Source organism: Pezoporus wallicus, unplaced genomic scaffold (assembly GCF_028554395.1).
Source record: "Pezoporus wallicus isolate ANWC-B61680 ecotype Strahan unplaced genomic scaffold, APGP_CSIRO_Pwel_v1 contig_13850, whole genome shotgun sequence".
Classification (NCBI taxonomy): Eukaryota; Metazoa; Chordata; class Aves; order Psittaciformes; family Psittacidae; genus Pezoporus; species Pezoporus wallicus.
In genome coordinates this window covers 186,677-204,559 of record NW_026635243.1, presented here as the reverse complement: position 1 = coordinate 204,559, position 17,883 = coordinate 186,677, and the positions used below count along the sequence as shown (strand labels likewise).

At 46.8% G+C, this 17,883-nt stretch overlaps 2 protein-coding genes and 1 long non-coding RNA gene across 10 annotated transcripts in view; 2 read left to right on the top strand and 1 right to left on the bottom strand.

Annotated features, from left to right (window-relative positions):
* The first annotated feature begins 116 nt into the window (after positions 1-116).
* On the top strand, positions 117-4,278 carry RPL6 (ribosomal protein L6). Its single transcript, XM_057412685.1, has 7 exons — positions 117-233; positions 844-1,095; positions 1,186-1,284; positions 2,080-2,223; positions 2,991-3,039; positions 3,420-3,604; positions 4,083-4,278. Exons 2-7 carry the CDS (start codon positions 844-846, stop codon positions 4,233-4,235), a joined length of 882 nt encoding a protein of 293 aa, XP_057268668.1. The 5' UTR covers positions 117-233; the 3' UTR covers positions 4,236-4,278.
* A 4,728-nt stretch (positions 4,279-9,006) lies between these two features.
* LOC130600961 (uncharacterized) lies at positions 9,007-12,244 on the bottom strand. The gene is made up of 3 exons (XR_008972556.1): positions 11,723-12,244; positions 10,745-10,854; positions 9,007-10,128 (listed from the first exon to the last, which is right to left on the bottom strand). It is a non-coding gene; the product is annotated as an uncharacterized LOC130600961 (long non-coding RNA).
* Positions 12,245-16,701: 4,457 nt separating this feature from the next.
* HECTD4 (HECT domain E3 ubiquitin protein ligase 4) overlaps positions 16,702-17,883 on the top strand; it is a 70,545-nt gene continuing 69,363 nt past the window's right edge. For 6 of the 8 annotated variants that reach the window (XM_057412647.1, XM_057412640.1, XM_057412622.1 and 3 more), the window contains exon 1: positions 16,704-17,173. In XM_057412647.1, the coding sequence (XP_057268630.1) occupies positions 17,003-17,173 (171 nt within the window). In that variant the 5' untranslated portion in view covers positions 16,704-17,002. Of the gene's footprint in view, positions 17,174-17,883 lie in introns of all 8 variants that reach the window. The other 2 variants (XM_057412659.1, XM_057412667.1) reach the window with 1 other exon arrangement.

The following is a 17,883-nucleotide window of genomic DNA, read 5'->3' as shown; positions in this document are numbered from 1 at the left end:
TGAAGGCAGTAGGGCCGCCAGCCCTGGAGCCGCTGTCCCGCTGCACGGCCCCGTCGGAGGGCGAAGGGGACTCCGGTGTCACGTTTCCCAGGTGAACCTGGGCTGTCCCGGCAGCCGGCACCTGCACGAACTACAAGTCCCAGAGTGCTCCGCGGCCGGCGCGGTGACGTCAGACGCAGGGCTCTCTTTAGGTCACTCGTACCCGGACGTAGGCCCCTTTCCCTCCCCGGAAGGTAAGGATGGCGGAGCGGCGGCGGGCAGGGCTGGGACCCGGTGGGCGCTATCCGCCGCCATCTGCCCTCGAGCGGCTGCACGGGGCTCGCGGGCCCGGCGCGGCGCCCTCGGGAGGGCGGCAGTGAAGCCCGGGGACCGATATGGGGTCGGGGTGGAGCGGGAGTTTAAGCCGACTGCAGATAGGCCCAGCCGCCGGTAGCAGCGGAGGCCGCGCTGGGCCGGAGCCGTGTGGGGAGCGGCGGGGCCGAGGCGGGACCTGGGAGCTGGGGCCCTGTGCAGGTAACTGCCAGCGGAAGGCTTCGGGGCCCGACAGCTCCAGCGCGGCCGGGGGTGCTGAGCCCGGGGTGGCTGTGCCCCGAGCGCGGCGGGTGCTTCCATGGGCTCCTTAATGCGGGGGTTGAGGGCATTCTGTGAACATGGAGCCGCTGTAAGTAGCGCGGAGGAGGGTTTTGCGGTATGGATGCAAACAGAATGGGTTTTTTCTTGACCGGCACGGCTGTGAGTGGCTGCTGGGTGCCAGAGCCGTGCAGAGGATTGAGTTAGGTTCGCTTATGCTGTTCCTGCACGCCTTGTGACAAGTCCCGGGTTGGGTTTGATTTGGATCCACAGATGGCGGGTGAGAAGGCGGCCGCTGAGAAAAAGCCGGGCGAGAAGAAGCCGGCCAAGAAGAAGCCGGGTGAGAAGAAGTCCCTGGAGCAGAAACCAATCCAGAAGGAAGGAGGAGAGAAGAAGAAGAGGGTTAAGAAGCATCATGCCAGCCGGAACCCTGTCCTGGCCCGGGGCATCGGGAGGTATTCCCGGTCAGCTATGTATGCCAGGAAGGCACTGTACAAGCGCAAGTACACTGCTCCAGTAACAAGGGTAGGATGATAAACACTGTACTTAAACTGTCAGGTTCCTCAGGGTGGTTTTGGTTTGAGATGTTACGTTTTCCCTTTTCTTCACCTACAGATAGAAAGGAAGAAGAGAAAGAGGCCCCGCACGACCATCACCAAGCCGGTGGGGGGGGACAAGAACGGAGGCAGCCGTGTGGTGAAAATCCGCAAACTGGTAAGGAAAAGCTCCCGGGACAACATTGTCCTGTGTGGCTTTGGGCTGATGCAGCTGGGGCAGTGCAGGGGAGCTCAGAGGATGGTTGGCAGGCAGGAGTGGGGCCTCTGCCGTTTGTGTTGCTGTGCTGGACTGGAAACATGTACAGAGTCTGGGGAGGCCACAGAGATGCTGCGAGGGCTGGAGCAGCGCTGCTCTGGAGAGAGTTGAGGGAGCTGGGCCAGGTCAGCCTGGAGAAGAGAAGGCTCCTGAAGGGGAGACCTGAGAGCAGCTCCAGTGCCTAAAGGGGCTGCAGGAAACCTGGAGAGAGGCTTTGGACAAGGGCCTGTAGGGACAGGCCAAGGGGAATGGCTTTAACGTGCCCGAGGGGAGACTGAGATGAGCTCTTAGGCAGAAGCTCTTCCCCGTGCGGGTGCTGAGGCACTGGAACAGGGTGCCCAGAGAAGCTGTGGCTGCCCCATCCCTGGCAGTGTTCAAGGCCAGGTTGGACACAGGGGCTTGGAGTAAGCTGCTCTAGTGGGAAGTGTCTGTGCTCATGGCAGGGGATTGGAACTGGATGAGCTTTAAGGTCCTTTCCAACCTAAACCATGCTATGATTCTATGATACGATTCCATTTCACTGTTGCATAATGGTACAGAAAATATTCAGTGTGTGTTCCTGAATTGCCGGCTGCAGCAGAAAAAAACCTTTCCAAAAGGAATTCTGTCTCTTAGAAGAAGAATAATCTACACTGCTCCAAAAGCTTTCTGTCCTATGGCATGCAGGGTGTTACAACACTTTGCTCCTCTCCCCAGCCCAGGTACTATCCCACTGAGGATGTTCCTCGCAAGCTTTTGAGTCATGGCAAGAAGCCCTTCAGCCAGCACAAGAGGCGGCTGAGGGCCTCCATCACTCCGGGGACTGTTCTGATCCTCCTGACCGGTCGTCACAGAGGCAAGGTAAGCTGGAGCTTCATCCTGCTCAGTGGCTTCAGCATCATTTCTGTGCTGAACCCATTCTGGCTGAGCAAAGGCATCTTGAACTCACCAGCTGATTTCATGGGATGCTGCACAGCCACTAGACCCGAACCTGCAAATATGTCATGAGTTCTGTCTAGGTGCTTTTTCTCATCCTGCCTTTAGGGGAGACTGTTGTTAAACTGATGGTGTTCCACACGGAGCTAGAAGTGAAACAGGCTAAGCCAGTGGATTAGCCAAATGACAGGAGTCCTGCTGCAACAGAGAAGCGTGCAGGTTCATGGCGCCATAAACTGGCATCCTTTATTTTCTGGAATTCTTTGGCTTTGATGTCCTCTTACTGAAAAGAACGCTGTTTGGAGATGGCTGACTTGACCAGAAAGAATAAAATGCAGCTGGGGGATTGCTCTGACCATGGGATGTGTTGTGGTGCCCTTCTGGCTTTTACCTAGTTCCTGCCTTTAACTTGTACCAAGGATTGGGCTGTGAGATGTCTGGTGTCCTGCAGAATAGGCCAAGCTTCATAAACGTAGTCAGTGGCTTTGCTCAGCATTGACTGATGAAGAGGGTGAAGAGTCAGGATCTGTTGTAGATGAAGTACCTCTGGCACCGCTGTGCTTGCACAGTGGTTGCATTGCTGGTGGGTTGTTGATGCTTGTACCAGTGACAGGGTTGGGTGTGGGCACAGTCCCCGTTTGTCTGCAGTACTTCAGAGCTGGGGCCTGATGTTGCGTCTGTTCTCTTTGCAGCGTGTCGTCTTCTTGAAGCAGCTTGATACTGGCCTTTTGCTTGTTACAGGTAAAAAACTGACATATGAGTGTGATGATGAGCTTTTGTGCATCTGGGTTTTTTTGGGGCGTTAGTTTGTTAAAGCTCCAGATTGTCTCTGGTGTCAGTAGCGCTACAGATCTGCATGTGAGTTGCCTGGCTCATCATGTGTTCGCTTAACTGTGGAATGATGTTTCGTGACCTTCCAGGAGGTGGAGGGGAGATAATGAAGCTTCTGGAAGAGATCAGAAGTTTTCTCACTTCTCCAGAGGCTGTGGGGATGGGCTTTGTTGATCGATATTAGCTGTAGGCATCTCTGAAGAAACCAGTCATGAAATTCAACACAGAAGCAGTGGTTGTTGACAGGAAAGCTGACCTTGGTCTCTCTTCTGTTCTTCCTCTGCCTTTAGGACCCTTGGTTGTCAATCGTGTCCCTCTGCGTAGGGCCCATCAGAAATTTGTTATTGCTACATCTACAAAAGTGGATATCTCTGGAGTGAAAATTCCCAAGCATCTCACTGATGCATACTTCAAGAAGAAGAGGCTGCGGAAGCCCAAGCACCAGGAGGGCGAGATCTTTGACACTGAGAAGGAAGTAAGGACCATGATTGTTTTCTTCTTTCCAAGTACCCTTGATACATAAAGGCAGGCTGGAAGGGGGATAACCCCATTAAACAAATGGACAGTGGAATTTTAAGTGGCCCTCAGTAAGTGGGATAATGCCATTAAAATGAAATAATCTGGCAGCATTGAGATAAACCCCTTTTAAACTTGGAGATTCTTTCCTGCTTGTACCTGAGCAGAGCAGCAGCAGTGGTAACTCCAGGTAAAGATCTTTTCTGACTGAGAAACAACTTCACTGTTTGTGAACAGTGTGTTGCTGGCTCCAGTATCAGCAGCAGGAGCCAGAGAGTGGCTCCAGTTTTCCCTGCCACCTCCGGTCTCCTGCCGCCTTATTTAGAACAAATGGAGACAAGGTTCCTTGAAAATGCCAGAACTGGGGATTTGACCTGAATCTTCTCATTCCTTGGAAGGGTCTGCAGGATTTTCACCTTGTTCTTTGTACTTCCTAGAAATACGAGATAACGGAGCAGCGCAAGGTGGACCAGAAGGCGGTGGATTCCCAGATCCTGGCGCGAATCAAGAAGGTGCCTCAGCTCCGTGGGTACCTGCGTTCTACATTCTGTCTCTCCAATGGAGTCTATCCTCACAAATTGGTGTTCTAACTGTCCTGAAAGCACCACATTAAATTCAAAGGAAAAACCAGGATCTCTGCTGTCTTCATTGCAATCTGTGATAGGATGTGTTGCACAGGTCCTGCAGTGCACGTTTAATGGGCAGGAAAACTGTTTGTGGTGCAGAATTCTGAGGGGCTAGATGGAGTTGACTAGAATTTGGAGTGGTGAAGATTCTGGTTGTTGGTTTTGGTTTGTAGTTGTTGGGGCTATTTAAAACTATTTAGTATAAACAGGAATTCAGCTTTCTTAACAGAATCAAGTGGGAAGGTAGAAATGGCCAAAGGAAAAACAATAGATTTTGTTTTGGATAGCGGAGATAAATACTGGGTTGACTCCCATCCCATTGCAGAATAAAATCCAGCCCAGTGTCTGTGCTGGTGGGTTTCTCTGTACCCTTGCTGTGCCAAAACCAGTGCTTTGAGGATCTCTTGTGAAGAATCAGATTTCTGTGACAAACCACTGCTAGGTGGTAACTCCTGAGCATCCTAAAGGGGGGTGTACAGTGGGGTTGGGAGGAACAGCTTTGATCCATCAATCACTACATAAAGTTCAGGAAATACAACAACTTCTTAGAGCTAGGCCTTGCAGTTTAAAGTGGAAACACTGGGAATACTCCATGCAGAGTAACTTATCCCCAGAACCAGAACAAAATTGATGCATGTCCCTTCCCAAATCCCATCTTTATTTCCTATTCTTTTTTTATCCATGTGGGATGTAGCACTTACAGTCAGGAAAAATACTATCTGCTGTGATTGAAAAGTAAAAGAAGCATTCCCTATTCCATAGGCTCAGAAATGAGTTAAATTCTGGCAGTTGTTTCTGTGAAGGTATTTTCCTATCTGGGTAACTGTTTACAGAGTCTCAACAATTTTTTTTACCTCAAAACCTGGCAGAAAGTGAGATGAGAAGGTCCTGTCTGGTTTCCTTATCTGTTGAGGTCAGTTACCAGATGCTGGGGCAGCAGTAGCTCTCTCTTACAAGGACTGAGGATGTACAGACTAACAAACCTGGCACACTCAGGCTCTTCCTCAGCCAGACTTAGACAGGAACCGAGGCTTATGTAATGGCACCATCTGTCTTCCTATTAAGTTTTAGCTGAAAGTAGCCAGCGGGGTCAGACTTGACAGGGAATAAAGATTTCATCAAATTCATGCCAGCTTCAAGAAAAGGGAGTAATAGAACCTTGCTGAGGTGGGTGTCTCGATGTTATAAACCAGCCACGCTCGGTGGAGAGGAGGAATCAGAACTGAAGTGATCCAGAGTTGCTGAAGAATCTCCTATGCCTGCAGAATACTGAGCTGGATGGATTTCTGCACCAAGGGGCTACAGTCATCTTCAGAGCTGATGCTGGCTGGTGGTGCAGAGTACAGAAGTCTTCAAAACTGGCCACTCTTCCACCATCTTCCTCTCGATAACATTAAATGTTAGTGGGGTTCAGCAGAGGGAGCCAGGGAGCAAGCTCTGCTTGGTGCAGTGCTCTGGGCCTGTGGGCTGGATGCAAGTCTCCTGTGGCTCTCTGTGATGTACTTTCTCCAGGAGGGTGTTCTTTCTTCTTCCTTGTCATTGTAACTATGACTGTGATGAGGCACATTGTGTGCTGGATATGGATAATGTTATAGTCAGAGGTGTCTTTAGTTGACATGAGCTTTTACTGCAGTGGTGGGACTGCCTGTTTACATAAATCAGCTCTTAAGAAGATACGCAAGTGTTGTGTGCATCTCGCTGCCAGGACCAAGATACATTTACTGATTCTACCAAAAAAAGATCTTAACCCAATATGCTTAGAAAGCTCACTTTAGTAAAAGTTGTATATGGAAACACTTAAGTGAAGTCCAAAACCAGCAAGTAAACATCTAAATTGTAGCAAACCAAGCTGTGGTGACAGTTGCAGTCTTAAGAGAACAGGTAAGAGGTGCTAGTGCTTCAGTCATCCCTTCCTCCTCCAGGAACAGAGAGGTTGTAGTAACAACACAGCCCTGTGGGGCAGTCTAAGAGTAACACGGCATTTAGATACAGCAGTATTTGCTATAATTATTGATTACTCTGACACATTCCTCATTTGTGTATCAGAAGACATGAAATGATACTTGGAACCATTAACCTTGTTTACAGAAGGGGAGGCTTTGACTGCCAGAGTGCTGTCAGGAAATGATGTGGTAATGTAATTTAGTTGTCTTAACAGGCCCTGGTGTGCAGAAAGGGTCTCAGGAGCTGCCTGTGCCTCCCTTGCCCCTGTCCTGACATTGCTTGACTAGTGGTGAGCAGTAACAACCCTGTGAGGTGGGGAGAAAGAGGAAGGAATGAATATTCTTGTTTGGATCCTGAACTGAGTCACTGTGGGGCCAGCTGAATGCTGGTGCTGGCACAAAGGGGGGTGGGAGCAGGCCTGCTCCCAGGGGTACTTGCTCTTAAGTCAGATTTTAACACTAAATGATGCCTTCATGATCCTGAGCAGCTCCTCAGCTCTGCTGCAGAAAATGGAGCCAGTAAAGCCCTTGTCTGTGTCAGGATTGGTGCTGGTGGACAGCTGTGACTTGTCTCACTCCTAACCTTGGAAATATTTCCCTGGAGTTCTGTGAAATCTTGGCTTTTTTTTTCTGAAATGCTCTGAGCTAATAGGTGGAAAAGTGGAAAAACAAGGCCTGTGCAGATAACTGACACAAAGTGAATATTCAGAAGGATTGTTTGATCTAGATAATGCTATCCACTACCTGAAAAATCCTTCCACCACATAAAGAGCTTTTGTGTGTGTTCTCGCTGTCCCACGGCGTTTCTCATTCTGAGCATGTAACCAGCTCTGCAGTCCTGGCTCGCTGAGTCATTGCTTTTCCCTGTGCAGCCCCCACAGCAGAAGCTGGAGACATCCAAAGCCTCCCTCACCCAATCAAAAGTGCTGGAGATGTGTGGCTCCAAAAATAGTGACAGACTCAACCACAGCAGCACTTCATTAGCATCAAACGTGCTCTTTCCTTCAGCTGCCTAATAAAGTGATATGTAATTATAAGAAAGCATCCTTTTGAGAGGAATGATAGAGGGATGTTGGCTTTCTCAGGGAATTGGTAATGAGATGCAATGCCTTATTATCTACAGACACCTATTTTTACCTATTAGCTTCCTCTGCGACATGACCTGTGGATTCAGTCCTGCTCAGAGGGGCTGTGTCCATCCCTGCAGCTGCATTGGTTGGCGGTCCTGGGAAGGCAGATGATAGCTTTGCTTTTGGGATTAGAATCCTTAGGAGAAATTGAGACATATTTGCAAGACAAAGTACTTTCCAGTGCTGGGTTGTAGAGAATGTTCCCTTTCACTGTTTAGGGGATTAAGCAAATAACACCAATATACAAATATCAGTGGTTCCTCTGATTTTATCAGCTATTACTCTGGACACATGAGCAGCTTGGTCTAAGAAATCTAAAATTGCACAGGGGAGTCATGTAAACCCCATTACGCTTTCTCCCACCATTACTGTCCTGATGCAACAAGTCACATAAATGACATAATCCTGTGAGGAGCTCCTGCTCCTATTCTGGTTTGGAGACAGCATCTGAAGCTCCCAGTGTGGGATGTGAGGATGCAAGCAAAGGGGAACTATTAACCTGTTAATTTGACTTCTCCAGTTCTCCTGCATTACAGTCTGCACTAAGCACTTGACAACTCATTGTTTAAGCAATTAGAGCAATTAAATTCGTATTCTTATAAGGATATTATTCATCATAGTTCTCATTATTTTTTTCCCCTCATTGTTCAGGAAGCCACTGATTGAGCAGAGGGAGCCAGTCCCACCGGCTGCAGACAGCCTTTGCACTGAGTCACACAGGAGGGCTGGGCTGTGATGGTTCTCTGTGAATAACACTCCTGCCAACAACCAGCCAGGACATTTCTTCCTTGTTTAGCTGCTTTTTCATTGCTTCTTTATTGTTCAGGGGTTTTATAGATCACACCAGTTTTGACCCTCTCACAGATAAACAGTTAAACCCCATTTTTGTAGCCTTTTGGGGCTCATTTTATTCTGGTTCCCCCCCCCATTATTTTGATGTTTATTTTTCTCAGTGGAAATGACTTGGCATGATAGATTGTACACACAGCCAGCAACTATGACCTACACATACTTCACCGTATACCAGAATAAACACTTACTAGTGGTAACAATGCTAAGGAAAGAGAAGTGTGGGAGTCAAAATATTACTTGAAATTAAAGCAATTAGTTTTTCTTTCTCATGTGACCCTGAGCAAATAACTTCATTTCAGTGAAGTCAGTGTTCACATTCCTGCAGAACAGCAGAAATAATTGCTCAGATCCTGTCTCAAGAAGAGTTTTAAACTTCTGCAGACATACAACTTACAACAATGCTTTGAAGTACATCAAAGAATAAAAAAGTCTGTGCTTGGATGACACCGAGGAGGGAACCTGCTCCATCATTGCCATCTTCCCCTACTGAAATGATATCAACATTTAATACTAAAAAATAAAAACAGTGTGTTGAAGACTGGCCCAGGTACATGAGGAAAGAATGTTTTCACAGCCCCATGTATCAATTGTCATTTTTTTTGCAGAACTTAGTCCATTAGATTTGTACAGGACAGCACAGCTAAAAGATTTAGCATCTTTAGAGTGGTGACATCCTGTGTTTCTCCATTTTGTCCAATTAGCAGCTCCTGGCATTTTGCCTGCAATGACCATAATAAGCAACTTCTTGTAGTTGACATACACTCTGCACATTGTCCTCTTGACACCCAGTGGAGGTAAAAACTGCCATTATCTGTGCACAAAGATAAAATGATTTATTCAGTCCATTGGAGCAAGTCAGTGGGATGCAGGGAACCACCCAAGGACCACCAGGAAAGGCTTTAAACCTCATGAAGAAAATAGACTAAACCAGAAGCAATTACATCTTCATCTCTTTTGTCAGCCCTACTTGACATAGAGGTTTTCCACTTGCTTGACAGATGCATTTAGGATGTAATTGTTTTTAAAATTAAGGCTTTCAGATCTCACCATGTGCCACACATGGTATCCTATTGTTCAAAATGCCCATTTTCACACAAGGAAATAAATACAAAGATAAAATGTACAAAACCAGTCCAGGCAGCAAGCATATGTGCTCAATATACCAGGGAGGAAGGCTGGTTTTCAGAACAAGGAAATATGAAGACCCTAAAAAGAATGATGCACCCTCAAAATGTGTTATTGGAAATGTTTAGGTAAAACCAGTGTTCAAATTACTGGTGTGAATGTCTTGCTAAGCTGGAATGAAGATCCGTTTCATGGAAATTCACAGAAATTGGTGGGTAACCATAACTGTTCCTTAAAATAAGCACAAAAAGACTAACAAATATCTCTCTAGAATCAGAGAGCTGAAACAATGACAGGCACATAGCAAAGCTTCTGTACATTGCGCATTATTCGCATGGCTTCCCTTGAGGCTGACACAGAAAGTGCAAAAAGGGCATTTGAAATCTGGAGCTTTGTGTTTGTGTGAGAGATAAAACCCAAACACGTGCACATGTCAGGGACAGAGGGAGAAAGGAAAATGCCTTTTTGTGTCTGCTGATGCAAGAGGAAACTTTGAGAGTGCACTTTTGCTGGTTATATTTGTCAAAACACTGGCCTTGGTCAAAGCACTGTGCAAAGTCTGAGCTTTACTTAACCCAGCATTCTAGGAAAGAAGACTTTTTCATGCTTCATAAATAAACAGGACTTCATCAAGACCATGTCTAGCACCATCATGTAGCACAGGCAACTCAGTAACCTCCAAACTGGTCATCAGCTTGAAACAAAAGAATTAAAATAATACAAATAACACCACAACTATTGGGCTTACATGAAATAACAGCTGATTTCACAAGCACCTGAGCTGGGTGCCCCAGCATGAGCTGTCTCCTGGGGATTTGTAAGAATACTCATTAGAATTTCTATCATTCTTCCCATCCTGTCACCTCCAGCTGCAACTTTTCATGTCATTCAACTGGCCACCAAACCAAGCCTGGGCAGACTGGATCATCAAGCCTGAGAAATGGCTTTTTCATGTGTTTGTCATGCACAATCAACAGCCATATGACAACAATCTGGAGGAATGAGCACAACACGTGTCATGTAGTTGCTGTGTTGCATGTGAATGGCTGGGCTGATTATTGGGTCTATTTGTGACCCAATAATCCAATGAAGGCAGCAGTGGTGGCCTCCAAAGAGTCAGCTGGCTGTGGATGACTGACAAATAGTGCTACTCTCAGTTCTTCATCGATTGATTGCTCATGGAGTTATTTTAGTTGAAGGGCAATTAACTGTTCTTCATGGTTTAGCTGTAGGGTGCTTGTGATGGTATTATTTTTAAAGAAACACTGCTATGTTGTGAAGCATAAAGTAAAAGGTTTATAAAACAGTTCCAGAAAAGAGTGACTTTTACCTGTCAAGACCAGGATTTTATTAGCAGTTTACATTTCACTGCAGCATTTAGAAACCCAACTCTGCAATGTTACAAATGAAGGAACTGTCTTACCTGCAGCACATGAAAAGATTTTCAACCATTGTGGATTTTTCTGGGGGCCAGTCCATCGCAAGTCTGTAGAATGATGAATTATTTGGCCTTTACTGTTTCATGCCATCTGGCTGTAAGAAACAGAGGGAAAAACAGGTGAGTCATAGTGAGCATTGGAATATGCACCTCTCACAGAGATCAGCAACATCCCTTCCCTAACAGAGCCACAGACAATACCTATATCCTTTTTTGTCTCACTCACATTTATATGCTATTAAGTTGTTCACTTGCTATGTCTTTATTGTAATTGTTTTTAAGAGTAAAAAAAAAAAGTAGATTATTGTCCAGAAATTATGGGAAAGAGATACTGGAAAAACAAGAGAAATATTTCTAGATAGAAAGGAAGAGGAGACAGGTGCTCTGGGAAGAGCACTTTGGAAATGTGGGCTCTTACAGCTGCAAAACCACACCACACAGACAGCAAAATTGTTCTCCCAGAGCAAAAGGCATTCCAATTTGCTGCATGGTTTCAGTTCTCAATTAGTGGCTTTCAGTTTTAGGTTTGTTTTGAAAGCCTGTCACCATTGAAGAGAAAATCAGGATAGACTACAGCATTTACTAAGGCCAGGGATTCATTGACCTGGCTTCCTTTTCTCAGGAAAAACGGTAGTTAGTGCAACAACGCCTGTGAAAACCTGTTCCTTAAGACTTCACAGGATCTAGGAACTTACCTGTGAATTTCAAGTAAAAGACAAAGATAATAAAAACACAAAAGCCACTTAATTTTAAAAATTCTCCCTGAGAAACACTTTATAAAGTGGACCTTGTAATAATATATACCAATCGTATAAATCCACCTTGTTATCTTTAGATTTTTACAAAATTGAGCAGGATGTTGTAGCAGACTTTTCTTCGTTATTTTTTTCCTCATTTCATTGCACCAGTTTTCAGGGAGATGGAATTTTAAAACAGTACAGAACAGCTGTATTTAAAACCTACCTATTTTTGGGTATTAATAATGAGTCTTCTGAGACATTAGAAATTCAGAAATTCAGGACAACCACTGAGGGATCTGTTGAGCTCCCAAACACTCTTCCTCACTGATGGGCAGCATTTAAATACTTCCCTCCATAAAAGGCTACTTGCGTTAAATTCTGGAGTAGGAGAATGAGACATGAGATTAGCAAGAGTGATGCTAAATGCCAGCTTGCTTTGTTTCTGCATGTGAAATACCACAAACAGAATTGAAGCCCAAGTTGTTATTTCATTTACAAGCACAGCGTGAGTCAACAATATCGTACAGCTGCAAAGCAAAGATGATACCAAGGCACTTAACAGGAGTATTGCACAGAAGACACAGGAATCTGTCCAAACCATTTCACACCAGTAAGGCTTCATCTAAAGTACCAGCAGCTCAAGAGAGATGTGGAAAAGTTGGAAGAAATGCCAAAGAGCACAAGAATGATCAGACTTCCAAAGGACATGGCCTAGAGAAAGTGGGAAAGGATGGGGATTATTTAGTGCAGACGATGGGAAAAGACTGCGCATTGGTGGAAGGAAATAAACTCTTCTCTGTGCCTACAAAAGCTGAAATTACAGCAACACAAGTTTAATTGAGCATTAGGGAACTCCCCAGCCATAATGACAATTCAACAATGGAAGAGATTGCAGGTGAAGCCTCCAGACAGGACAAGCGTGCGTCACGAGTAGTGTGGTGATAGCTTGGCTCACAACACAGGATTGGATTGCCTCTAAGAAAACATTCCAGCACTTTTATTATGATTCTGTATTTTACATTTGTTTCATGGCCAATTCAACTAAGGCTGTTTTTGTGAGGTAGGTGATTCAGACTCCTGTTTCCTATAATAAAATGATCCTTATTCATGTTAATAAAAACTTCTTTTTATTTGCTCTTCCTTCCTCAAGCCTACCTTGCTATTAGTCAGTCTTCTTCAGCAATTATTGCTAACATATCAAAATGAGAAAAATGTGACTTTTTCCTTTGCAATTAAAAGCATTAAAAATTAAAATACATTTCTGAAGTTTGGCATTATTCTATTTCACTGTCATTTGTTCTTTTTCCTCTGTCAAATACTCATTTTTTTCCACTTCAGTCCTAAGTTTTACTTAAAGAAAAATGTAGAAACTGTATTTTTTAATCACAGTTAGTGTGCCATGAAATGCCACTATTCCTTGCTCGCAGGTCTTATTAATGATGCCATTTGGGCTCTCTAAATAGCAAGTAATGGGCAGAGAAGCCAGGATTCAGGGTATGGAAATCTAGTTATTGCAGACCACATAAAAATAGCAACTATTTCTTCTGTTTCACACATTTCTTGATGCCACAATGGCCATTAAAACTGAAACTGCCATGTCTAAATTAACAGAAGGATGTACAGCAAAGCCTTAGGATGAAAACAATTTCCACCCTATGTTACAGCTGTTAGTATAAAATTAAACTGGAGGGTGAGACTATATTCCTTTAAACTCCATTTATGTGAGTGCAAATGGTCAATTCTAAGTACAAAGAGTGAATTTTCATTTTCAGCTCACAGGACCATGAGCATCTTCTGCTAAATCTCAGTAATGGTGACGGGCAGAGAAGCACAAGGGCACATTCTGCTGCAGGTCAACAGACCTGCACATCAAGAACTTCATTCCAGATCCCGGCCACCACAGGCAGACATGACCACAGCAGTTGCCCCATCTGCAAAAGATCGGTTTTCTGTACAAGTTTATTTAAAAGTTAAGGGGTTTATGTCTTCAGCTTGATGATTTGCGTCACAAAGTTATTCTAGTCTGGTTTTTTTTTAAGTTACACCATCCCCATAATGTAGTACAAGACTTCTTTGTAGTCACTGCAGTACCTCTGAATGCTGCATTGAAGTTCCAGCTGACATTTTCTGGTGACTTGCAGAACAAAAATATTTTTTTCCCATTATATTATACAACATCTTCTGCAGCAGATGCAGACAAACTGCATTATATTTGCTGAATTCATTGCAGGGCCCTACCATAGAAAATTTCATGAAGAAAGCTATGTCAGCATTCCATGCTATGGAAGCTCATGCACTGTACAAAATGCTGGTAATTCCTGAATCACAAGCACCTAAAATAACTTAGGAAATCTTACATTTACTAGTAATGATTTTATTTACCTGAGGCAGGATAGGACACATTTATCAAGTTTACAGCATTAGACTACATCAATACCTGATTTTTAACTTTGAATTGCCAAATCAATAAAATTTAGAAGAACTCAAAATAAGCAAATAAATAACTATACAGTGATAAATACGCTCTCGGATCAGTCTGGGATGTCTTCACACAATATGGCTAAAAGGGATTTCTGAAACGTTGGCACAATCTCCAGTTTACAGTTCTCCACTTCTCCTGCTTTGCACTCAGGGGCTGCTCAGGTTACTTACCACACAAAAACACTTGTATCAGGATCCTCGCTGGGAGAAACTGGCCACCAACCCCAGTCCAATGACAAAAGCAGCCTCTGGACAGTACATTATTTAGCCATGCAGCTCTTTCTGTGCTTAGTCTGGTATGAACGTACCCACAGCTCCACATCCTTCTCTTTTAGCTCTGAGTCAGCTCCTTACTCTAATACAAGGCCTTGGTTTGTATTTCAAAGCAATTAGTGGATTAAATCAACAGCTATATCAAACCCTGACTCTCCATCTGGGAGCTACTCTGGCAACCGTATTCCTCTGGGATAAAGCAGTCCAGAAGTCCTTGGAAAGAGCATGTGAGAGCTGGAGACAAAGAATTTTCATCCTGGGTTACCCAGGCTATGGAGCACACCTTTGGAGAACAACAGCTACATCCAGAACACGGCCACCTCTACAAAACACAGCAAATCCTTTCTGTTGACAAGCATTCCTGGCATGAGTGGTGCTTGTGAAGTGAACATCCCATTTTACCCTCAGCTCTGCTATTTGTATTGATTTTGTGGAAGATACTCAAGTAGTACCATGACAGTACTAAAAAATCTGAAGACAGAAGTTGTTTTAAGTGTTACTCCCACTAAAACATATACACACTTTGTGTTTTTCTTCCTCTATTCCAGTCTGATGTGAAGAATTAAAACAATGTACAACTCCTACTCTGGTAACACCAGTCCCTATTTTGCAATGAAATATTGTGACTAATCTAACCTCAGCATCTTTCCCACCCCTCCAAAGGAGGCCTTGTTAGCACAGCTTATCTCAACTGCAGGAACTCAGCTGCCTTGTCCCACCGGCCATAAAGACTTTAAATCTCAGCATTGACTCACTTTGGAGCATTAGCATCCTGCAGGAGGTTCAGGGTGATTTCATATCTATGGATATGTCCATCTGCAGCCGCTGTTGTCTGTGTCATGTCTTGACCAAAAATAACAGATGCCCATCAATGGGCTCTGCCTTACAGAAACCTTTAATACCAAGTCTCTGTACTCTCCCTGCTCAAAATCACACTCTCTAGCACAAATAATATCTATTTCTACAGTAAAAGCAAGCCTGGAGACTCTTCTGCTCTCCAATACATGAATGGCAGTGATATCCCACCGAACACAGTGTATTGAGCTCCCACACAGACACACAACCAACCACTCATATGAATTTACCTGAATCTGATGTTGCCTGAACCAGCCTCAGAGGTAAAACTACACAACTGTATGAATGCTCACGCAGCTGAATCAGTGCTATAAAGACACTTTATGTGGGTCATAAGTTGAGCAATGGTCCGTTACACGGAAAAGATGCTTCTTCCCAACCAGATTTAATAGGATGGAAAGCACTGGCCGTAGATCTCGTTTTGCTACAGCTCTGAATACACTTTTCCTCCACTACCACAGCACATTCGTTGCAATGCACCAATAGAGTAAATAATTTAATCTGATCAAACAAATAAACGCAGTGCTCCATCCCCGCTCAGCTGTGCAGAGTCATGAAAAGCAGCTGCTTGCAATGGGAATCCCCACAGCAATTACACACTAAAAATACTTGACATTTCTCCTCATGTCCTTCTCATTAACGTGCTTCGTCTCACAAGCGTGTGCTCTGCTGAACGCTGCGGGCCAGCCGCCTGTGGCACTCGGTGCTGCTCTCAACCCGGGCTGGAGGTCAGAGGCAACCGGGTGTGAAATCAGACTGGTGGGAAATGGGGAAGGGCACATCATGATGGCTAAGAGAGGCTTGGGGAAAGAAGGGTCAATTTTAGCTTAGATCTCTTTTTTTTCCACACATACTTTGGTGAAGGGAACCTTTTTGCTTCACGTCTTCTGGAATCCTCATTACACAGATAACGCATGGATTTTAATGGACGTACCTGCTTGCTCACAAGTCCTTTGGGAAAAGGCCCCTGGAGAGGTGACAGGATTCCTTCGAGGGCAGATGAGGGAAGGAAAAAGAGGACGTTCTGGAAAGAGAGGAGGGCAGTCAAAATGCAGGGTGACCAGAGGCGTCAGGCAGGGAAAAACTACCGTGAGGAACACGAGGCACCAAGAGGGATCAGTCCTCAATGGAATAGGGTAGCTTCAAAGGGACCCTGGCTATCCAAGTTGGGGCTGAAGAGGGAAACTGATGGGAACAGCCCCACCGTCGAGGTGCGCCGCTTGAGGGAAGCGGCCTTTGGATGCAGGGAGGTGAGGCGCTGAGGGGAGCCGCCATTCCGTGGGGCAGAGGGGCCGAGGTGAGGCGCTGAGGGGAGCCGCCATTCCGTGGGGCAGAGGGGCCGAGGTGAGGCGCTGAGGGGAGCCGCCATTCCGTGGGGCAGAGGGGCCGAGGTGAGGCGCTGAGGGGAGCGCCCAAGGTGCAGGACAAGGCGCTGAGGAGGGCGGCACCGGAGAGGTGAAGGAGGGCGCCCAACGTGCGAAGGAGCGGGACGAGGCGCTGAGGGGACAAGGGGCGGAGCAGCGGGGGGCGGCACCGAGGGCCGGGCCCGGCGGGAGGCGGAGCCCCGCGGGGCCGGGAGGGGGGAGGGTGTATTGTTCGTCGCGCGGTGCATGCCGGGCCCGCCTCAGCCCCCAACATGGCGTCGCGCTGTCACCTGTGTGTGTGAGGAGGGAGCGGGACGTGGTGGCTGCGGGCGGGCACGGCGGCTCCCGGAGCTCCCCGTTCCGCCGGTGCCGCGGTGGCAACGCGGCGCTCCTCGCTGCTCCCCACCGCGCTCCGGCTGTCCGGCACCCAGGCCGCTGGGGACCCGCCAGCCCCCGCCCTGCCCCCGCCATGGGAGGGTAGCGGCACCCGCCTCGCCTCAGCCCTGCGGAGTCCCCCCGCCGTCCGCGCCATGGGGTCTCCGGCGGGCGCCTCGGCGGCGGCGGCCACCGACTCGGCCCAGTGGCTGTCGGTGAAGGAGGAGACCATCTTCCTGCACGACGGGCTGATCCGGGTCACCGACCTGGCCGAGCTGCCCAGCGAGATCATTGGGGTGGCCGAGCCCGGCGACACCGAGCTGGAGGTGAGCCGGGCCCGCGGCTCCCCGCGCTGAGGAGAGGGACGGGGCATAGGGTCGAGGCAGCGGTGAGGAGGATGCTCTCGGGGGAGTGAGGAGGACGGCAGTGTGGGCCTGAGGCCAGGAGGATGGTGCTGTGGGGCGGGGGAGGGCGCAGGGAGGATGACTAGGGGAGGATGGTGGGACCGGGATGGAGAATGGTGGATGCGGGTGCAGGGTGAAAGCTCTGGGCTGTGGGGCCGAGTGGTATTGAGGCAGTCTGCTTGTTCTAAGTCAATCTTAATTTATTTCAAATAACGGTGAAAGTGGAGCCGGGCAGGAGGGTGGTGAGGTGCTGGTGAAGATGGAGGGTGAAGTGTTGGCACTACCTCCTTGTTTTGAATCAGCAGGGTTAGGGAACCCGAACCCACAGTCATGTATTTCAGTGTGGCCTTTGGCCCACTTATTTCTATTCATGGTTTTGTACCTTTTTGCCGTTACTTTCAGCTGGTTTGTAATTAATCAGCCTTACAGTAAGATACTGAGGGTTACTGGGGGGTGTGGGTGCTTTATTTAGGCTGTTGACAGGGATCATTATTAGAGAGCCAGGAGGGCTGCTGAGATTCATTCCAGCTTTTTTTACCTTCTCAAAGCTGCTGGTGGTTGTGGCTGCAGGCAGATGGTACGGCTGCTTTATCTCATGAGAAGCCGGTGAAGGACTGAATGTCACCGATTGT

Bases quoted from the DNA above. Each gene is read 5' to 3' on its own strand.
- RPL6 (XM_057412685.1), top strand. From the start codon at position 844: ATGGCGGGTGAGAAGGCGGCCGCTGAGAAAAAGCCGGGCGAGAAGAAG. The intron at 1,096-1,185 runs GTAGGATGATAA...CTTCACCTACAG, and splicing joins ACACTGCTCCAGTAACAAGG to ATAGAAAGGAAGAAGAGAAA. The intron at 3,605-4,082 runs GTAAGGACCATG...TGTACTTCCTAG, and splicing joins TCTTTGACACTGAGAAGGAA to AAATACGAGATAACGGAGCA.